The sequence below is a fragment of the Heterodontus francisci genome, chromosome 6 (genome assembly GCF_036365525.1).
Source record: "Heterodontus francisci isolate sHetFra1 chromosome 6, sHetFra1.hap1, whole genome shotgun sequence".
Taxonomy (NCBI): domain Eukaryota; kingdom Metazoa; phylum Chordata; class Chondrichthyes; order Heterodontiformes; family Heterodontidae; genus Heterodontus; species Heterodontus francisci.
In genome coordinates, this window is record NC_090376.1 from 41,925,059 (window position 1) to 41,939,604 (window position 14,546).

At 39.4% G+C, this 14,546-nt stretch overlaps 1 protein-coding gene across 2 annotated transcripts in view; it reads left to right on the plus strand.

Moving 5' to 3' along the window:
- Nucleotides 1-14,145, plus strand: part of katnal1 (katanin p60 subunit A-like 1) — a 30,476-nt gene extending 16,331 nt beyond the window's left edge. For both annotated transcript variants that reach the window (XM_068032831.1, XM_068032832.1), the window contains exons 5-11: nt 4,205-4,332; nt 4,420-4,525; nt 8,691-8,849; nt 9,745-9,871; nt 10,730-10,864; nt 11,224-11,350; nt 11,774-14,145. In XM_068032831.1, coding sequence (XP_067888932.1) covers nt 4,205-4,332; nt 4,420-4,525; nt 8,691-8,849; nt 9,745-9,871; nt 10,730-10,864; nt 11,224-11,350; nt 11,774-11,972 — 981 coding nt within the window. In that variant the 3' untranslated portion in view covers nt 11,973-14,145. The remainder of the gene's footprint in view (nt 1-4,204; nt 4,333-4,419; nt 4,526-8,690; nt 8,850-9,744; nt 9,872-10,729; nt 10,865-11,223; nt 11,351-11,773) is intronic.
- The last annotated feature ends 401 nt before the right edge of the window (nt 14,146-14,546 follow it).

Genomic DNA, 14,546 nt, shown 5'->3' on the forward strand with positions numbered 1-14,546 from the left:
AAACTGGGCATCTGTGAGGCGCTGTGGGTCATCAGCAGCAGAATAGTATTCAACCACAATCTGTAACCTTATGGCCTGACATATTCCCCACTCTACCATTACCCATCAAGCCGGGGGACCAACCCTGGTTCAATGAAGAGTGCAGGAGGGCATGCCAGGAGCAGCACTAAACATATCTAAAAATGAGGTGTCAGCCTGGTGAAAGTACAACACAAGACTACATTTATGCCAAACAGCAGAAGCAGCATGCGATAGACAGGGCTAAGCAATCCCACAACCAATGGATCAGATCTAAGCTCTGCAGTCCTGCCACATCCCGTCATGAATGGTGGTGGACAATTAAACAGCTGACATGAGGAGGAGGCTGCACAAATATCCCCATCCTCAATGATGGGGGAGCCCAGCACATCAATGCAAAAGACAAGGCTGAAGCGTTTGCGTCCATCTTCAGTCAGAAGTGCCGAACCTTTTATAAAGCTGTGGTTTGGCCACAGCTAAAGTATTGCATCCAGTTCTGGTCACCACACTTTAGGAAGGATGTGAGGGTGAGAGAAGATTTACCAGAATGGTTCCAGGGATGAGGGATTTTAGCTGCAAGGTTGGGTAGGAGAAGCTGGGATTGTTCTCCTTGGGACAAAGGAGATTGAAGGGAGATTTGATAGGGGTGCACAAAATTATGACGGGTTTGGACAGGGTAAACAAAGAAAAGCTATTCCCATTATCTGATGGTACAAGGACTAGGGAATGCAGATTTGAAGTTTTGGCCAAGAGATGCGGAGGGACGTGAGGAAGAACTTTTTTACACAGCGAGTGGTAATAACCTGTAACTCGCTACCTCCAAGGGTGAATGATTTCAAAAGGAAACTGGATGGGCACTTGAGGGAAATAAACTTGCAGGGCTTCGGGGATAGAGCCGGGAATTGAACTGATTGGGTTGCTCTACAGAGAGCTGCATGGACTTGATAGGCCGATTGGCCGCCTCCTGTGCTGGTATGCTGCTACAACTCAATGAATATCAAGCAGAGATGGTTAGACTTTTTTGTTAGCGTTGTCATTACCTGGCATTTGTGTGGTACAAATGTTACTTGCTACTTGTCAGCACAAGCCTGAATGATGCCCAGATCTTGCATGGGCATGGACTGCTTCAGTATCTGAGGAGTGTGGCTGTTCACGTCAGATTTGCTTTCTTCCCTTTCCATTTCTTGTAAGGATGCATGTGGCTGCCATTTCAGGCCTTTACATGTCCCTTTTATTTTCTCAATGATGCACTTAATAGGTAACTTGCCATGTCGGGAATTGTAATTTAACCCTGGCTTTACTGCGAGGCCCATGGAAACTGCATGTTGCCTGATCTGTCCATGTAAGTTTTCAGCTTACAGTGTGATGATGAAACACAGTCACTCTTTTTTTATTTTGAACTTTCCATTGTTATTGTTTTCTCTGCAAACTAATGGTCAATAAAGGTGACTTGGGCAAATCTAATTGTAGAAAAGCACCAGAAGAACCAATTGGTGCTAGGGAAACCAAGACTGAAATTCTATAAAGCTGTTTTTTTTTAATTTGGGAAAAGAAAATTACACATAACTGAGCAGATGAACAAAAATTTTAACGACCAGTGGTAAATCAACATTCTTTTTACTGTGCTTTTTTAACTGCATTGATTTCGAAGCATTTAAATAATGGTTGTTGAAATCTTCTGCCTGAAAAGTAAAAAGAAGCTACAGAAACAGTTTAAAAAAAAAAATAAATAAAACTGAACAGAATAAACATGCTTTTTTCTGGAAATTGGCTTCTTTAGCAGCACCGGAATTTCATGTCCAGCAATGATATTGGTTCGGATTTTGCGGTCAGTGGCAAAGTGATGCTGCTCGTCACTGGCCTCAAAGCAAAGTGCAAACATACCTAACACGGTGGTGGGGACAAAAGTTTCACTTGGGACTTGGTGTGGCTCTGCAACGTTTACTAATGCTGGCGAAAAGGAAAGAACAATTGGTGCAGTGAATAGAAGCCACATCCACATGATCTGTCAAAACTAAATTGCTGCAGTATAGATTCATACTAAAAAGTCATCAAAGCAAAAGAATAAATGTGAACGGAACCATTTTTAAAAAACATCATAAAATTACAGTTTTGAAAGTCAAATGAGTCATTTTTAAAAAATCATAAATTTATACATAGTTTTAAAAAATCAAATAAATTGTATCAGAATCATGTTAAAAAGACTTTAAGCCATTTAAAAATTGAGATCTCTCACGCAGCCAGTTTGAAAGTTGAAATGTGTCTTTGTTGGCCTGGATTTTTTAATTATTCATGAAGTGACTCTGGAGTCTCTTTCCATCTGGAAACACCAGCCCTAAAATGTTGTACTAAAAATATTTTACTAGTGGGCAGACAGCCCAAATTCTTGCCAGTGCCATTTCTTCCCTTTTTTAAATCCTGAGTGCCAAAGTGAAACCTCCAGAGCAGCACTGCAACTTCGGGATTTACGTGCTACAGTGTGCATGAAGTTGCTGGGCCTCTCACCTGTGCAACGACAGCAAATGCTGACAGCTTTGCTGTCATTTGCACAAGATAAATCCGGTTTGTTGACTTTTGATTACTTTATTAGTGGGAACCATATGTTTAAAAATGCCCTATAAGAACTTAAGAACATAAGAAATAGGAGCAGGAGTAGACCATACGGCCCGTTGAGCCTGCACCACCATTCAATATGATCATGGCTGATCTTTGGCTTCAACTCCACTTTCCTGCCCACTCCACAACCCTCTAGGGTAGAGAATTCCAAAGATTTACAACCCTTTGAGTGAAATAATTTCTCCTCATGTCCATCCCAAATGATTGGTCCCTTATCCTGACACAGTGCTGCTGTTTTCTAGATTCCCCAGCCTGGGATAACAACCTCTCAGTGTCTACCCTGTCAAGCCCCTTCAGAATCTTCTGTGTCTCAATGAGATAACCTCTCACTCTTCTAAACTCCAGAGAATATAGACCCAATTTACTCAACCTCTTATCCATAGAACAACCCTCTCATCCCAGGGACTAATCTAGTGAACCTTCGCTGTACTGCCTCCAAGGCAAGCATATCCTTCCTTTAAATATGGAGACCAAAATTTCACACAGGTTTCCAGGTGTGGTCTTGCCAAAGCCCTGTACAATTGTACCAAGACTTCTTTATTCTTGCACTCCAATTCCCTTGCAATAAAGACTAACATGCCACTTGCCTTCCGAATTGGATGTTGTACCTGCATGCTAACATTGTGTTCCTTGTACGAGTACACCCAAGTCCCTCTGGACATCAACATTTACAAGTTTCACACCTTTTTAAGAAATATTCTGCTCTTCTATTCTTATGACCAAAGTGAATAACCTCACACTTCCCCACATTATACTCCAACTGCTACCTTGTCTTCCACTCACTTAACCTGTCTGTATCTCTTTGCAACCTCTTTGTGTCCTCCTCAAAGCTTACATTCCCAACTAGCTTTGTATCCTCCTCAAAGCTTACATTCCCACCTAGCTTTGTATTGTCAGCAAACTTACTCTCTGTCTCTTTGTCTAAGGCATTAATATAGATTGTAAATAGCTGAGGCCCCAGCACTGATCCTTGCGACACTCCACTGCCAACTTGATGCCTCATTTATCTCTACTCTTCACTTCCTGTCCGTTAACCAATCTTCTAGCCATGCTGATATATTACCCCCAACTCCATGAGCCCTTATCTTGCATAATACCTTTTGTGTGGCACCTTACCGAATGTCTTTTTGGAAATCCAAGTATACTGCATCTACTGGTTCCCCTTTATCTACCGTACTAGTTACATCCTCAAAATACTCTTAATAAATTTGTCAAACACTATTTCCCTTTTGTAAAACCATGTTGACTTTGTCTGATCATACTATATTAAAATGTAATTTAACAATTTCATATTCTCTTTTTTAAATTACAATGGTCATTAATATTCCATTCCTCAGTTTAAAGGAAAGATAAATGATTTTCTAGTGTTCTGGCAATCTAAGTGGCCAAGGGCTGGGTTACTCAACTTTTGTGTTTTCCTACTCACCATTTGAGTGTCAGAAGGTGGGACTAAAATGGAACAGTATCTGTCTTCTAATATGAACTTTGAAAATCTACTTGGTGTTTTTATATGTGTACTGATAGATGGCAATCATAAAGTATTAATGATCTCTTGTCAACTTGATTACAGGGCAGAAGAAATCTGCAGGAAGCAGCAGGAGATGCAGATGGCAAAAGATTTGATGGAACTGGTTATGATAAGGACTTAGTTGATGTTCTGGAGAGAGATATTATTTCCAGGAATCCCAATGTCCATTGGTATTAATATGTTTCTATACTGGGGTTTTGAAAATACTCAGGTTTTGGTCATGGTTGCAAAACTTAGCATGTTCATTTTCTGTTCAGGGATGATATAGCTGATTTAGAAGATGCCAAGAGACTTCTGAGAGAAGCTGTAGTGCTACCCATGTGGATGCCTGACTTCTTCAAGGGAATAAGGCGACCCTGGAAGGTAGGAATTAGTTTTATTTTGAGATCTTTTTAGGATCTTTCAGCACAGGAGGCCATTTGGCCTGTTACAGCTGTGCTGGCTCTTTGAAAGAGCTGTACAGTTTAGTCCTACACTCCAACTTTTTCCCCATAACCCTACAAATTAGTCCTCTTCAGGAACATGTTGAATTGCCTTTTAAAAGTTCCTATGAAATCTGATTCCACCACCTTTTCAGGCAGTGCATTCCAGATCTCAACAACCCTATGTGAAGAAATTTCTCTGCATTTCCCTCTTGTTCTTTTGACAATTATCTTGAATATATGATCTCTGGTTACTGACCCACTGGGCAATAAATGCTGGCTTAACCAGCAATGCCCACATCCCATGAACAAATAAAACTTGCCAGGGGAAATAGAGCAAGTAGGGAGAAACTATCAAAACCCCTCATAATTTTGAATACCTCTATTTGGTCTTCCCTTAACCTTCTCTGCTCAAAGGAGAACAATCTCAGCTTCTCAGTCTCTCCATATAACTGATGTCCTTCATCCTGATATCAGCCTGGTAAACCTGCTGTCTACCCTCTCCAGGGTCTTGACATTCTTCCTAAAGTATGGTGCCCAGAAATGTACACAATGTTCCAGTTGAGGCCTAACCAGAGATTTTTGAAGGTTTAGCATGAATTCCTTGTTTTTGCATTAATGCTCCTATTTGCTAAGCCAAGTATCCCATATGCTTTCTTAACTGCCTAATTAACTTGCCCTGCCACCTTCAACATGCACTCCCCCATTCCCTCTGTTCTTGCACCAGTCCTCATAATAGTATCATTTACATTATGTTGCCTTTCCATGTTGTTTATACTTTTATGTTTTAAATGTAGATTAATGGGAATGTAAGAATAGTTAACCTTCCAAATTAAATCAGGATGTCATTTTAAATCAAGACAGCATTTGATCAAGTGTGCTATCAAGGAGCCCTAACCAAATTGAAGTCAAAAGGAATCAGGGGGCAAACTCCCCACTGGTTGGAGTCATAACTAGCACAAAGGAAGATGGTTGTGGTTGTTGGAGGCCAATCATCTCAACCCCAGGACATAGCTGCAGGAGCTCCTCAGGTTAGTGTCTGAGGCCCAACCATCTTCAGCTGCTTCGTCCATGACCTACCCTCCATCATAAGGTCAGAAGTGGGGATGCTCGCTGATGACTGCACAGTGTTAAGTACCATTTGCAACTCCTCAGATACTGAAGCAGTCCATGTCCCTATGCAGCAAAACCTGGACAACATTCAGGCTTGAGTTGATAAGTGGCAAGTAAAACAAGTGCCAGACATGACAATCTCAAATAAGAGAGAATCTAACCATCTCCCCATGACATTCAATAGCATTACCATTGCTGAATCCCCCACTATCAACATCCTGGAGGCTACCATTGACCAGAAACTGGGCTAAGAGCAGATCAGAGGCTGGGAATTCTGCAGTGAGTAACCCACCTCCTGACTCCCCAAAGCCTGTCCACCATCTACGAGGCACAAGTCAGGAGTGTGATGGAATACTCTCCACTTGCCTGGATGAGTGCAGCTCCAACAACACTCAAGAAGCTCGACACCATCCAGGACAAAGCAGCCTGCTTAATTGGCACCCCATCCACAACCTTCAACATTCACTGCACCACTGATGCGCAGTGGCAGCAGGGTGCACCATCTACAAGATGCACTCCAGAAACTCATCACGCCTTCTTCAACAGCACCTTCCAAACCCACAACCTGTTCCACCTCGAAGGACAAGGGCAGCAGACGCATGGGGACACCACCATCTACAATTTTCCCTCCAAGCTGCACAGCATCCTGACTTAGAAATATATCACCATATCTTCACTGTTGCTGGATCAAAATCCTGGAACTCCTGAACAGCACTGTGGGTGTACCTGCAACAGATGGGCTGCAGCAGTTCAAGAAGCAGCTCATCACCGCTTTCTTAAGGGCAATTAGGGATGCAAACAAATGCTGGCCTTGCCAGTGATGCCCACATCCCATGAAATGAATTAAAAATAAAAAATCCCAGTATTGTGCTACTGCCTTGTAACTCTTAACAGTTTCCTTCCTCTACTCTTGTGGCAACCAACCTGAGATCAACTTGCCATTTGCGAGAAGAGGGAGAATTCTCACTGCAATTTGAGCCCAATACCAGTCAGACACAAAACATTGCTGATTGTTTATGTCCAACTGTACATAACCTTGCTGTCCCAAGTCTGTTGATTTACATTTATATACAAAGCAAGTTCTGTGCTTCCTTTGATTGTCACCAAAATAATAATGTGATTGGATGACCCCCCTTCTGGGTTAAGAATTACCACAAAAGTTACTGTAATTATTCTTTTTAAATAAATATTTATTTCTTTTACAGGTTAGTGGGCATGTGTGGTTTGAGTTGAAAGGTTCATATTTTCCAAATTATAATCATGTATATAATCATGTTTTCCTCTATTTCTGAAAATAAATTTTTTTAACTGGCAAATTCTTTGGCAGTATTATCAGGTAATTTTACAGTTCTAGTGGTTACATATGCCTTCTAATAAAGATTATTGCTAGGAAAAGGAATGGGCTGTTCAAGCCTTCTAGCCGTTAAATTAGATAATGGCTGATCGTTCCACAACTCCACTTTACCTGTCTTTGTTCTAAATCCCTTGATACTCTTACTGAATGAAATTCTATCGATCTCAGTGTTCAAAATTTCAATTGACCTAGTATCCACAGCCTTTTGGAGGAGAGAGTTCCAGTAGCTTTTGTGAAAAGTGCTTCCTGACTTTACTACCGAATGGGTTAGCTTTAATTTTAAGGTAATATCCCTGAGTTCTGGATTCACCATTAGAGGAACCTGGATAGCAATTCAAAAGAAAAAAATGACTTGCATTTGTAAAGTGCCTTTCATTACCTCAATGTCCGAAACCGCTTTACAGCCAATGAAGTACTTTTGAAGTGTAGTCATTGTTGTAACGTAGGAAATATGACCGCAAACTCCCACAGACAGAAAATCAGTTTTCTGTGATATTGCTTCAGGGATTAATAGTGGTCAGGATATTTGGGATAACTCCCCTGATCTTAGAAATAGTGCCATGGGATCTTTTACATCCACCTGAGAGGGCAGATGGAACCTCGGTTTAATGTCTGATCGGTAAGATTGGGCACCTCCAACAGTGTAGCACTCCCTCAGTACTGCACTGGAGTGTCAGCCTAGATGTTTGTGCTCAAGTCCTGGAATGGGACTTGAAACCACAACCTTCTGACTCAATGTTTGCTTTTGGGCTTATGCCACCAAAAGTAACTTTATCCCCAACCCAAACTTCCCCTCAACCTCATATAATTTGCACTTCAACCCTTTCCCACCATCCCCATAACCAATAAAAAGTGTTTTCCCTGCTCACCCTGCCCTGATAATGTGATAATTTCACTCCCCCCCCCCCCCCACCCCCCACCAGCGTCACACCTCGGGAGTTCCGAAGGTGCGGAAGTTCCGGTCAGCGGTTGGAATATCAGCGTGGGACAGCCGCCAGGATAAGCTAAGTTAATTTGCATGGATTAACCTTCATTAACATATTGAAATGAAGGCTCTGCCACCGAGCTGCGGGGATTTGGCAGGGGGGGTGCCGCACTGAGGCCTCACTGCCGGTAAAAGGCAGCAGGGCCTATTCTGCATTGGGGGTCATGGCGGACCTTTTCCGGAAGAATTATCTGGGTCCCCCCCGCCACGATCCCCAACACCGGAAGGCTTGTAAAATTCAGCCCTAAACTCACTCAGCCATCACCCCTGTACTTGCTGACCTACGTTGGCTCCTAATCCACCTATGTCCCAAATTTAATTCTCATTCTTGTGTTCCATTCCCTCCATGCCCTTGCTTTTTCTTATCTCTAACTTTTTTCTAAGCCTAGAATTTGCAGACAAATGCAAAAAACTGCAGATGCTGGAAATTTTAATTAAAAACAAAAAATGCTGGAAGTACTCAGCAGGTCTGGTGACATCTGTGGAGAGAGTAACAGTTAACGTTTCAGGACGATAACCCTTCATAACTGGGGAAAGTTAGGAATGTCATAAGTTTTAAGTGGGTCAAATGGAGGAGGGTGGAAAATTTTGGTACTTGCATCTGAACAGAATTTGGAGTAATATTCTGTTGGTATTCTGCATTACATATTCTAGGGTGTCTTAATGGTTGGACCTCCAGGCACAGGTAAAACAATGCTAGCTAAGGCTGTGGCTACGGAGTGTGGTACAACCTTCTTTAATGTGTCCTCTTCCACACTAACTTCCAAGTACAGAGGAGAGTCTGAAAAGTTGGTTCGTTTGTTATTTGAAATGGTAAGTAAAATTGCTTTAAATCTTTATCTATTTGGTTCCTTGCAGTTATATTAATAACGAGCAAGTTTAATTGAATGTTTTAAAAAAAAAAAAAGTGTTTGCACATTATGGAAAAACAGAGTTTGGCGCAAATATCTAAGTTCTCTTCTCCTCCCCCTCCCCCCACCATCCCACATACTTTCCATCCTGTCCCAAGCACATGAATATGAGGAGAGTATACATCCAAACTTTTGTGGTTAGTACATGGGGATAACTGATGTAGCACCCAATTATCTCTTGCCATGATTTTGGATGCAAGCTTCTGAGTGCTTGTCCTATTTATTTGGGGTAGGCAGTTCCATGCAGCCACAAATCTAGTTTTCCTTTGTGCTCAGGGCAGAATGAGGAAGTCAGCCCCAAAAAGTTTTTTTTCATTTCAACTGGCTAAAAAGCGACTAACATGCACTACTAGTCCATGGCTTTGACCAACTATTCTCCTACTGGAAAGTGTTCATTACAAAACAGTTCAAAGCGATAAATTGGAAACAATGAGCAGAATGTGAAAACAAAACCGAATTGTAGTCAGTCAGAATAAATGTGTGACTAAAACCATATTTTAAGTTTTAAATGAATAACATTCAAAAGGTCAATCAATTACATAAGTGGTGCTATCTTATAAAAGTTTGATCATTTGGTTTAATTGGTAGTTCTCATGGCTCTGCAAAAATTGTGTTGAAGCCTCAGTCTAGAACTTGAAGGCGTAGGTTAGGCTGACATTCAAATGTAGTATTGAGAGAGTGCTACATTACCAGAGATGACATCCTTTGGGTGAGATGGTAAGACTGTAAGACTGTTAAAGTGAATACTTAAGATTTTATGAGATTCTGTGCACTTAAGATTTTTGTTCTTCCTTCAGGCCCGATTTTATGCTCCAACAACTATTTTTATAGATGAAATTGATTCAATCTGTAGTCGCAGGGGCACATCTGATGAGCATGAAGCCAGCCGCAGAGTTAAGTCAGAGCTACTTATTCAGATGGATGGTATGTTTCCTCTAATCTGTAAAAAGCATCAATAAGTTCATTGTGCATAATATTTGAACGTTATCTTTTAATTTAATTACTATGTCTCCCAACTTCTAAAATAGTCCCACCCAGACATACAAATTTGTCTATATGCTCAATTTTCTTCCCTCCATTTTACAATAATTTTACTACTGCTCTGTCCTCTAGAAGCAACTGAAAAAAAACTGCACTGCTAATGTTTAAGGCAAATTGTTTTTCGTAAACTGTTTATTAACTCTTTGAATTAGGTTAACAGTTCTAATGGGGAAAAAAAAGATATGACCTGGCATAAGTTAGGCAAGTTTTGTGCTTATCACATTCCATTCTTTTAGTTAAAGGCCTATTTTATGCTGCTGCTTGCCTTAAAATAAACTTAAATTGCAGTAGCTAAGTCTGCCAAATGCTATGGTTCTGATCGTGGTCATCTTAAAAGTCAGGGGGAGGAATTTGTGTTGGATTCATTACATGTAAATTGAGCTGGCGTTGGTGTTTATTGTCTTATGGTCTGGTCATGCTATGTCAAACCAATGACTTGCAATTTCTTTCTTTTCCCCATCCCTCTACATTAACACTAGGTTCATTTATTAACTTAAAATACTGATAAGTTATCAACTATTTTGGAGCACAATCATGTGGAAAAGGTTGCGATTAGGTAGACTGGATGTACATAAAAGGGACCTAATATGTGTGTATACTTTGTTATTTCTGTCACCAAAGAAAAATCTAAACTACTTGATGGATGTGACCAGCTTAGTTTTTAGATGAGCAGGATGTTGAAAAACGTTATCGTAACACTCATGGTTAAGATGCTTATTGTGACTTTTTTTATTACTACAGGTGTAGGGGGTGCATCAGATAATGAGGATCCCTCAAGAATGGTAATGGTATTGGCTGCCACAAATTTCCCATGGGATATAGATGAAGCTTTAAGGAGGAGACTGGAAAAAAGGGTATACATTTCTTTGCCTACAGGTACAGCTCCTTGAATGCTTTTAATGGTCCACTTGAATTGGAGTGTCTTTTGTGAATAGATATATATTCAATATACTTTTAGTTACTTGAGGTATGAAGCCATTTCTTCTCAGTGATGAGACAATCCAGTTAGTGATTATTTTCTTCTTCCTCCTTGTCTCGAGAGACAATGGGTAAGCGCCTGGAGGTGGTTAGTGCATTAATAAGTGAAGGTTTATAGTCTATTATCTGAAGCCAATACTGAGCTTTATTGATAAACAATGTAAAAGTATTTTTTGCTTCACTTGCGTTCTGGAATTGCTTTGTAATTTGTTGCTGTTTTTAAAAAGCAAAGTAATTTTCTGTTCTTAACTTAACAGCGAATGGGAGGGCGGAATTGCTGAAAATAAATCTCCGAGGAGTAGATGTTGCTCGAGGTGTTGACGTTACAGTTATTGCTGAGAAGATGGAAGGTTATTCTGGTGCAGACATCACAAACGTTTGCAGGCAAGGATTTTTAGCCAAACTAAGATAAGATGATGGTACAAAGGGTGGCCTAGGAACTTCAGAAATAGTGATGTACTCAATTCAGAAAATAAATTGAATCCCAACAATCAATCAAACTTCTTTCCTTTGAATTTAATTGCAACAATAACTTGCATTTATATAGCACTTTAATGTGGGAAATGTCCTAAGGCACCTCACAGGAGCGTAATCAGACAAAAGCTAGTTCACAGATTGCTGTGCCTCATAGGCTTAAGGAAAATAATGGATTGCGTCCATTGACTGACTGATAAAAGGTCAATATCTAAACATATATCCTAGTTGATGAAAAGAGTGATAGTGGGGTGAAGGAAGAATATGATTGCCTGGAAGCTGGGACTTTAAAAATAAATTTACTTCTGTAACTACTGTTTTAACTGCTTTTAGAGATGCTTCCATGATGGCAATGCGACGTCGAATTCAAGGCTTGTCTCCAGAAGAAATCAAAGCCTTGTCCAAAGAGGAGTTGCAAATGCCTGTAACCATGGAGGACTTCGAGCTGTCTCTAAAGAAAATCTCCAAATCGGTTTCTGCTTCGGATCTTGAAAAGTATGCAACATGGATGGCCGAGTTTGGTTCAGTGTAGTTCTTCTAGGTAGTGCACCTCATAAAATGGAAGGTATTGAGTAATACATACTGTGTGAAGTCATAGGACTATGAAGGTTAATTTTGCACATTTGGGTCTTAATAGGCAATACATTATCAATTTGAGCCTTGAGAATCAACTTTACATCAATCCTGATTCGTTACATGCAAGTTAAAGCACTTTAATGCACCAATATTTAAACTAAACTGACACAGTAGGTAAAAGTGAAGTTATTTCAAACTATTTGATGTGATGAACAGTTAGTACGAAAATAAGATTCCCCCTTCCTCTTCCCCTCCTTGTTTATTGCTGGTTAAATTGTTAATTAGCATTTCAAAAACAAAGCTATGCTACATATTGAAAATATTTCATAATGTTCTCATCCCATCTCTACCCTATTGTCAATTACATTCCATAATTCTATACATGTTTCATATCTATAAAATTGTTAACAGCCATATAGTGCATTACAGTAACAGAGCTACTTGTTTGGGGCACCAAATTTGGAAGAAACCATGTTTCTTACCTACAAGGTCTAATGGGACCATGTATTCAACAACCAAGGTTGCATAGTTTGCAAAATTATAGGAATTTATCTGCCTATTGGCAGAAATTTTAAAGCGTTACAATTTTTTAAAAATCAACTCATCTTTTTAAGTAGCTTGAGAATACCCTGATGCGGGCACTATAAAATTCAGATATGTACCTGTTGGGATGATTGCAGTGCGGAACCGTCAAGTAGACCTCTTGATCGTATGAACATAATTTGAAATACAGTTTTACGGATGGTAGTATATTTTCACAATTGTTAAATATTTCTCCGATGAAAATTTTTTTAGTTTTGTGAAATAGGACTGAAATATCTGCAATTCTTTAATTCATTTTCTTAACTTCAGTACAGTGTGAGGATATCTGATTGGTCCGACATGAAATTTGTCATCCATTTCAGGACCCAACCATTCATGTTCATAAGCAAATGTTACACTATTTGAATTTTGTTTTTTTTTTATATCTATTTAATTCAAAATTGCAGGGCCTCATCAAGATACAGCGATCCATTAGCTCTAAAATGCTAATGCCAGGTTGCATATCTCAGACATGGTAGCATAATTTGCTAAGCAGCTATGTGACTTTTTTTTAATAAAGAAAATCAACAAGAAACTGAGAAAACAGTAGACTCTACTCAAAACTAATGGATATCTTCCAAAGTGTCACTTTGTTTTCCCCTTCATACTTGGGTTATGACTGGTGCCATGCAGCATACCATTAAGTTAATTGCTCGTGCCTTGTCTCTTATTGGAAGCCTTTGTCCCCATTTTTGTTGTTTTCAGTCGCCTGTCTAACCTTACTTAGATATTGGCTTCTCTCTTGCCAAAGGTATAATTTTTTTTCTCATTTAAAAAGGGACATAAAGGCACACAATCTGTACTCCTGTGAAACTGTTTTTAATCTTTGGGGCTAATTAGTTCTGTTTTCTTGGAACTAATCATTTTGCTTTCATGTGTACCAACATTATAAAGATTAGTTAATTGTTTAACACAAAGCATACTAATTTATAAATAACCAGAATAGTTCCAGATGTCATCAATACTATCTGTTAGTGCAGCAAATGTATATGAGAACTGGATGTTATATAATGCCGGAAACAAACTAGTATTTTCAAATTGTTTTCTTGTGATGTGACTACAATATAGGTGCAGATGTGAACAGTCCTTTTAACACTCAGCTCATTAATATGTCTACACACTAACAATATGGAAAGCTAATTGTGACTCTGAGTCATCTTTGGATGCACAGTGCAATGCATTGGAACATCAGAGTTTGTGGAAGAAATTTAATGTTTCCACTCTTACTATGGTAAAGAAGGATGAGTGGGCAAGAACATCTTGTAACATTCTCAAGCTTGGTATGTCCTAAAAGCCAATTGATTTTTTTTCCCAGCATTTCAGAGACAAATTTAAAAGTGTCAATTTTGGCTCTGCTGAATGGTGCACTATGCATCGCTAATTCAGTATTAATGTTTAGTTATGAGCATTCTTTTAGTACTTGCACTTTTTGTAACAAAAACTTTATAGAAAAAGGGATACTAATGTTTTATGTCATTTTCAATTGTGTTACATGTACTATTTTGGTAGTGAGCAATTGTATTATTTGCACATATTTGTTTTTATTTGCTGTTATGAAACTATTCTAAATAAAATTTCCATTTTTTTTTTTCTTTGTGAAATCTCTAGTAATATGGGATAATTCTGCCCAGCCTGTTTAGTAAACCTCCGTTGTTGAATTATTTATGGCTTTGCATTTTTTTTGAGGTAACCATATTTAACAATATAACCTGTATTTTATGAAAGAAGGAAGAATTTGCATTTATAAAGCATCTTTCACATTCTCAGAAGATCCCAACTACTTCACAACTAATTAGGTATAGTCACTTGTTGCATAAGCAAAAGCGGCAGCCAATTTGTGCACATCAGGGTCCCACAAACAGCAATGCTATAAAACCTCAGCTAATCTGTTTTGGTATATTGGTTGAATGCTGGCTATTGGGTGGGAGACGAGAAGAATTCCCCTGTT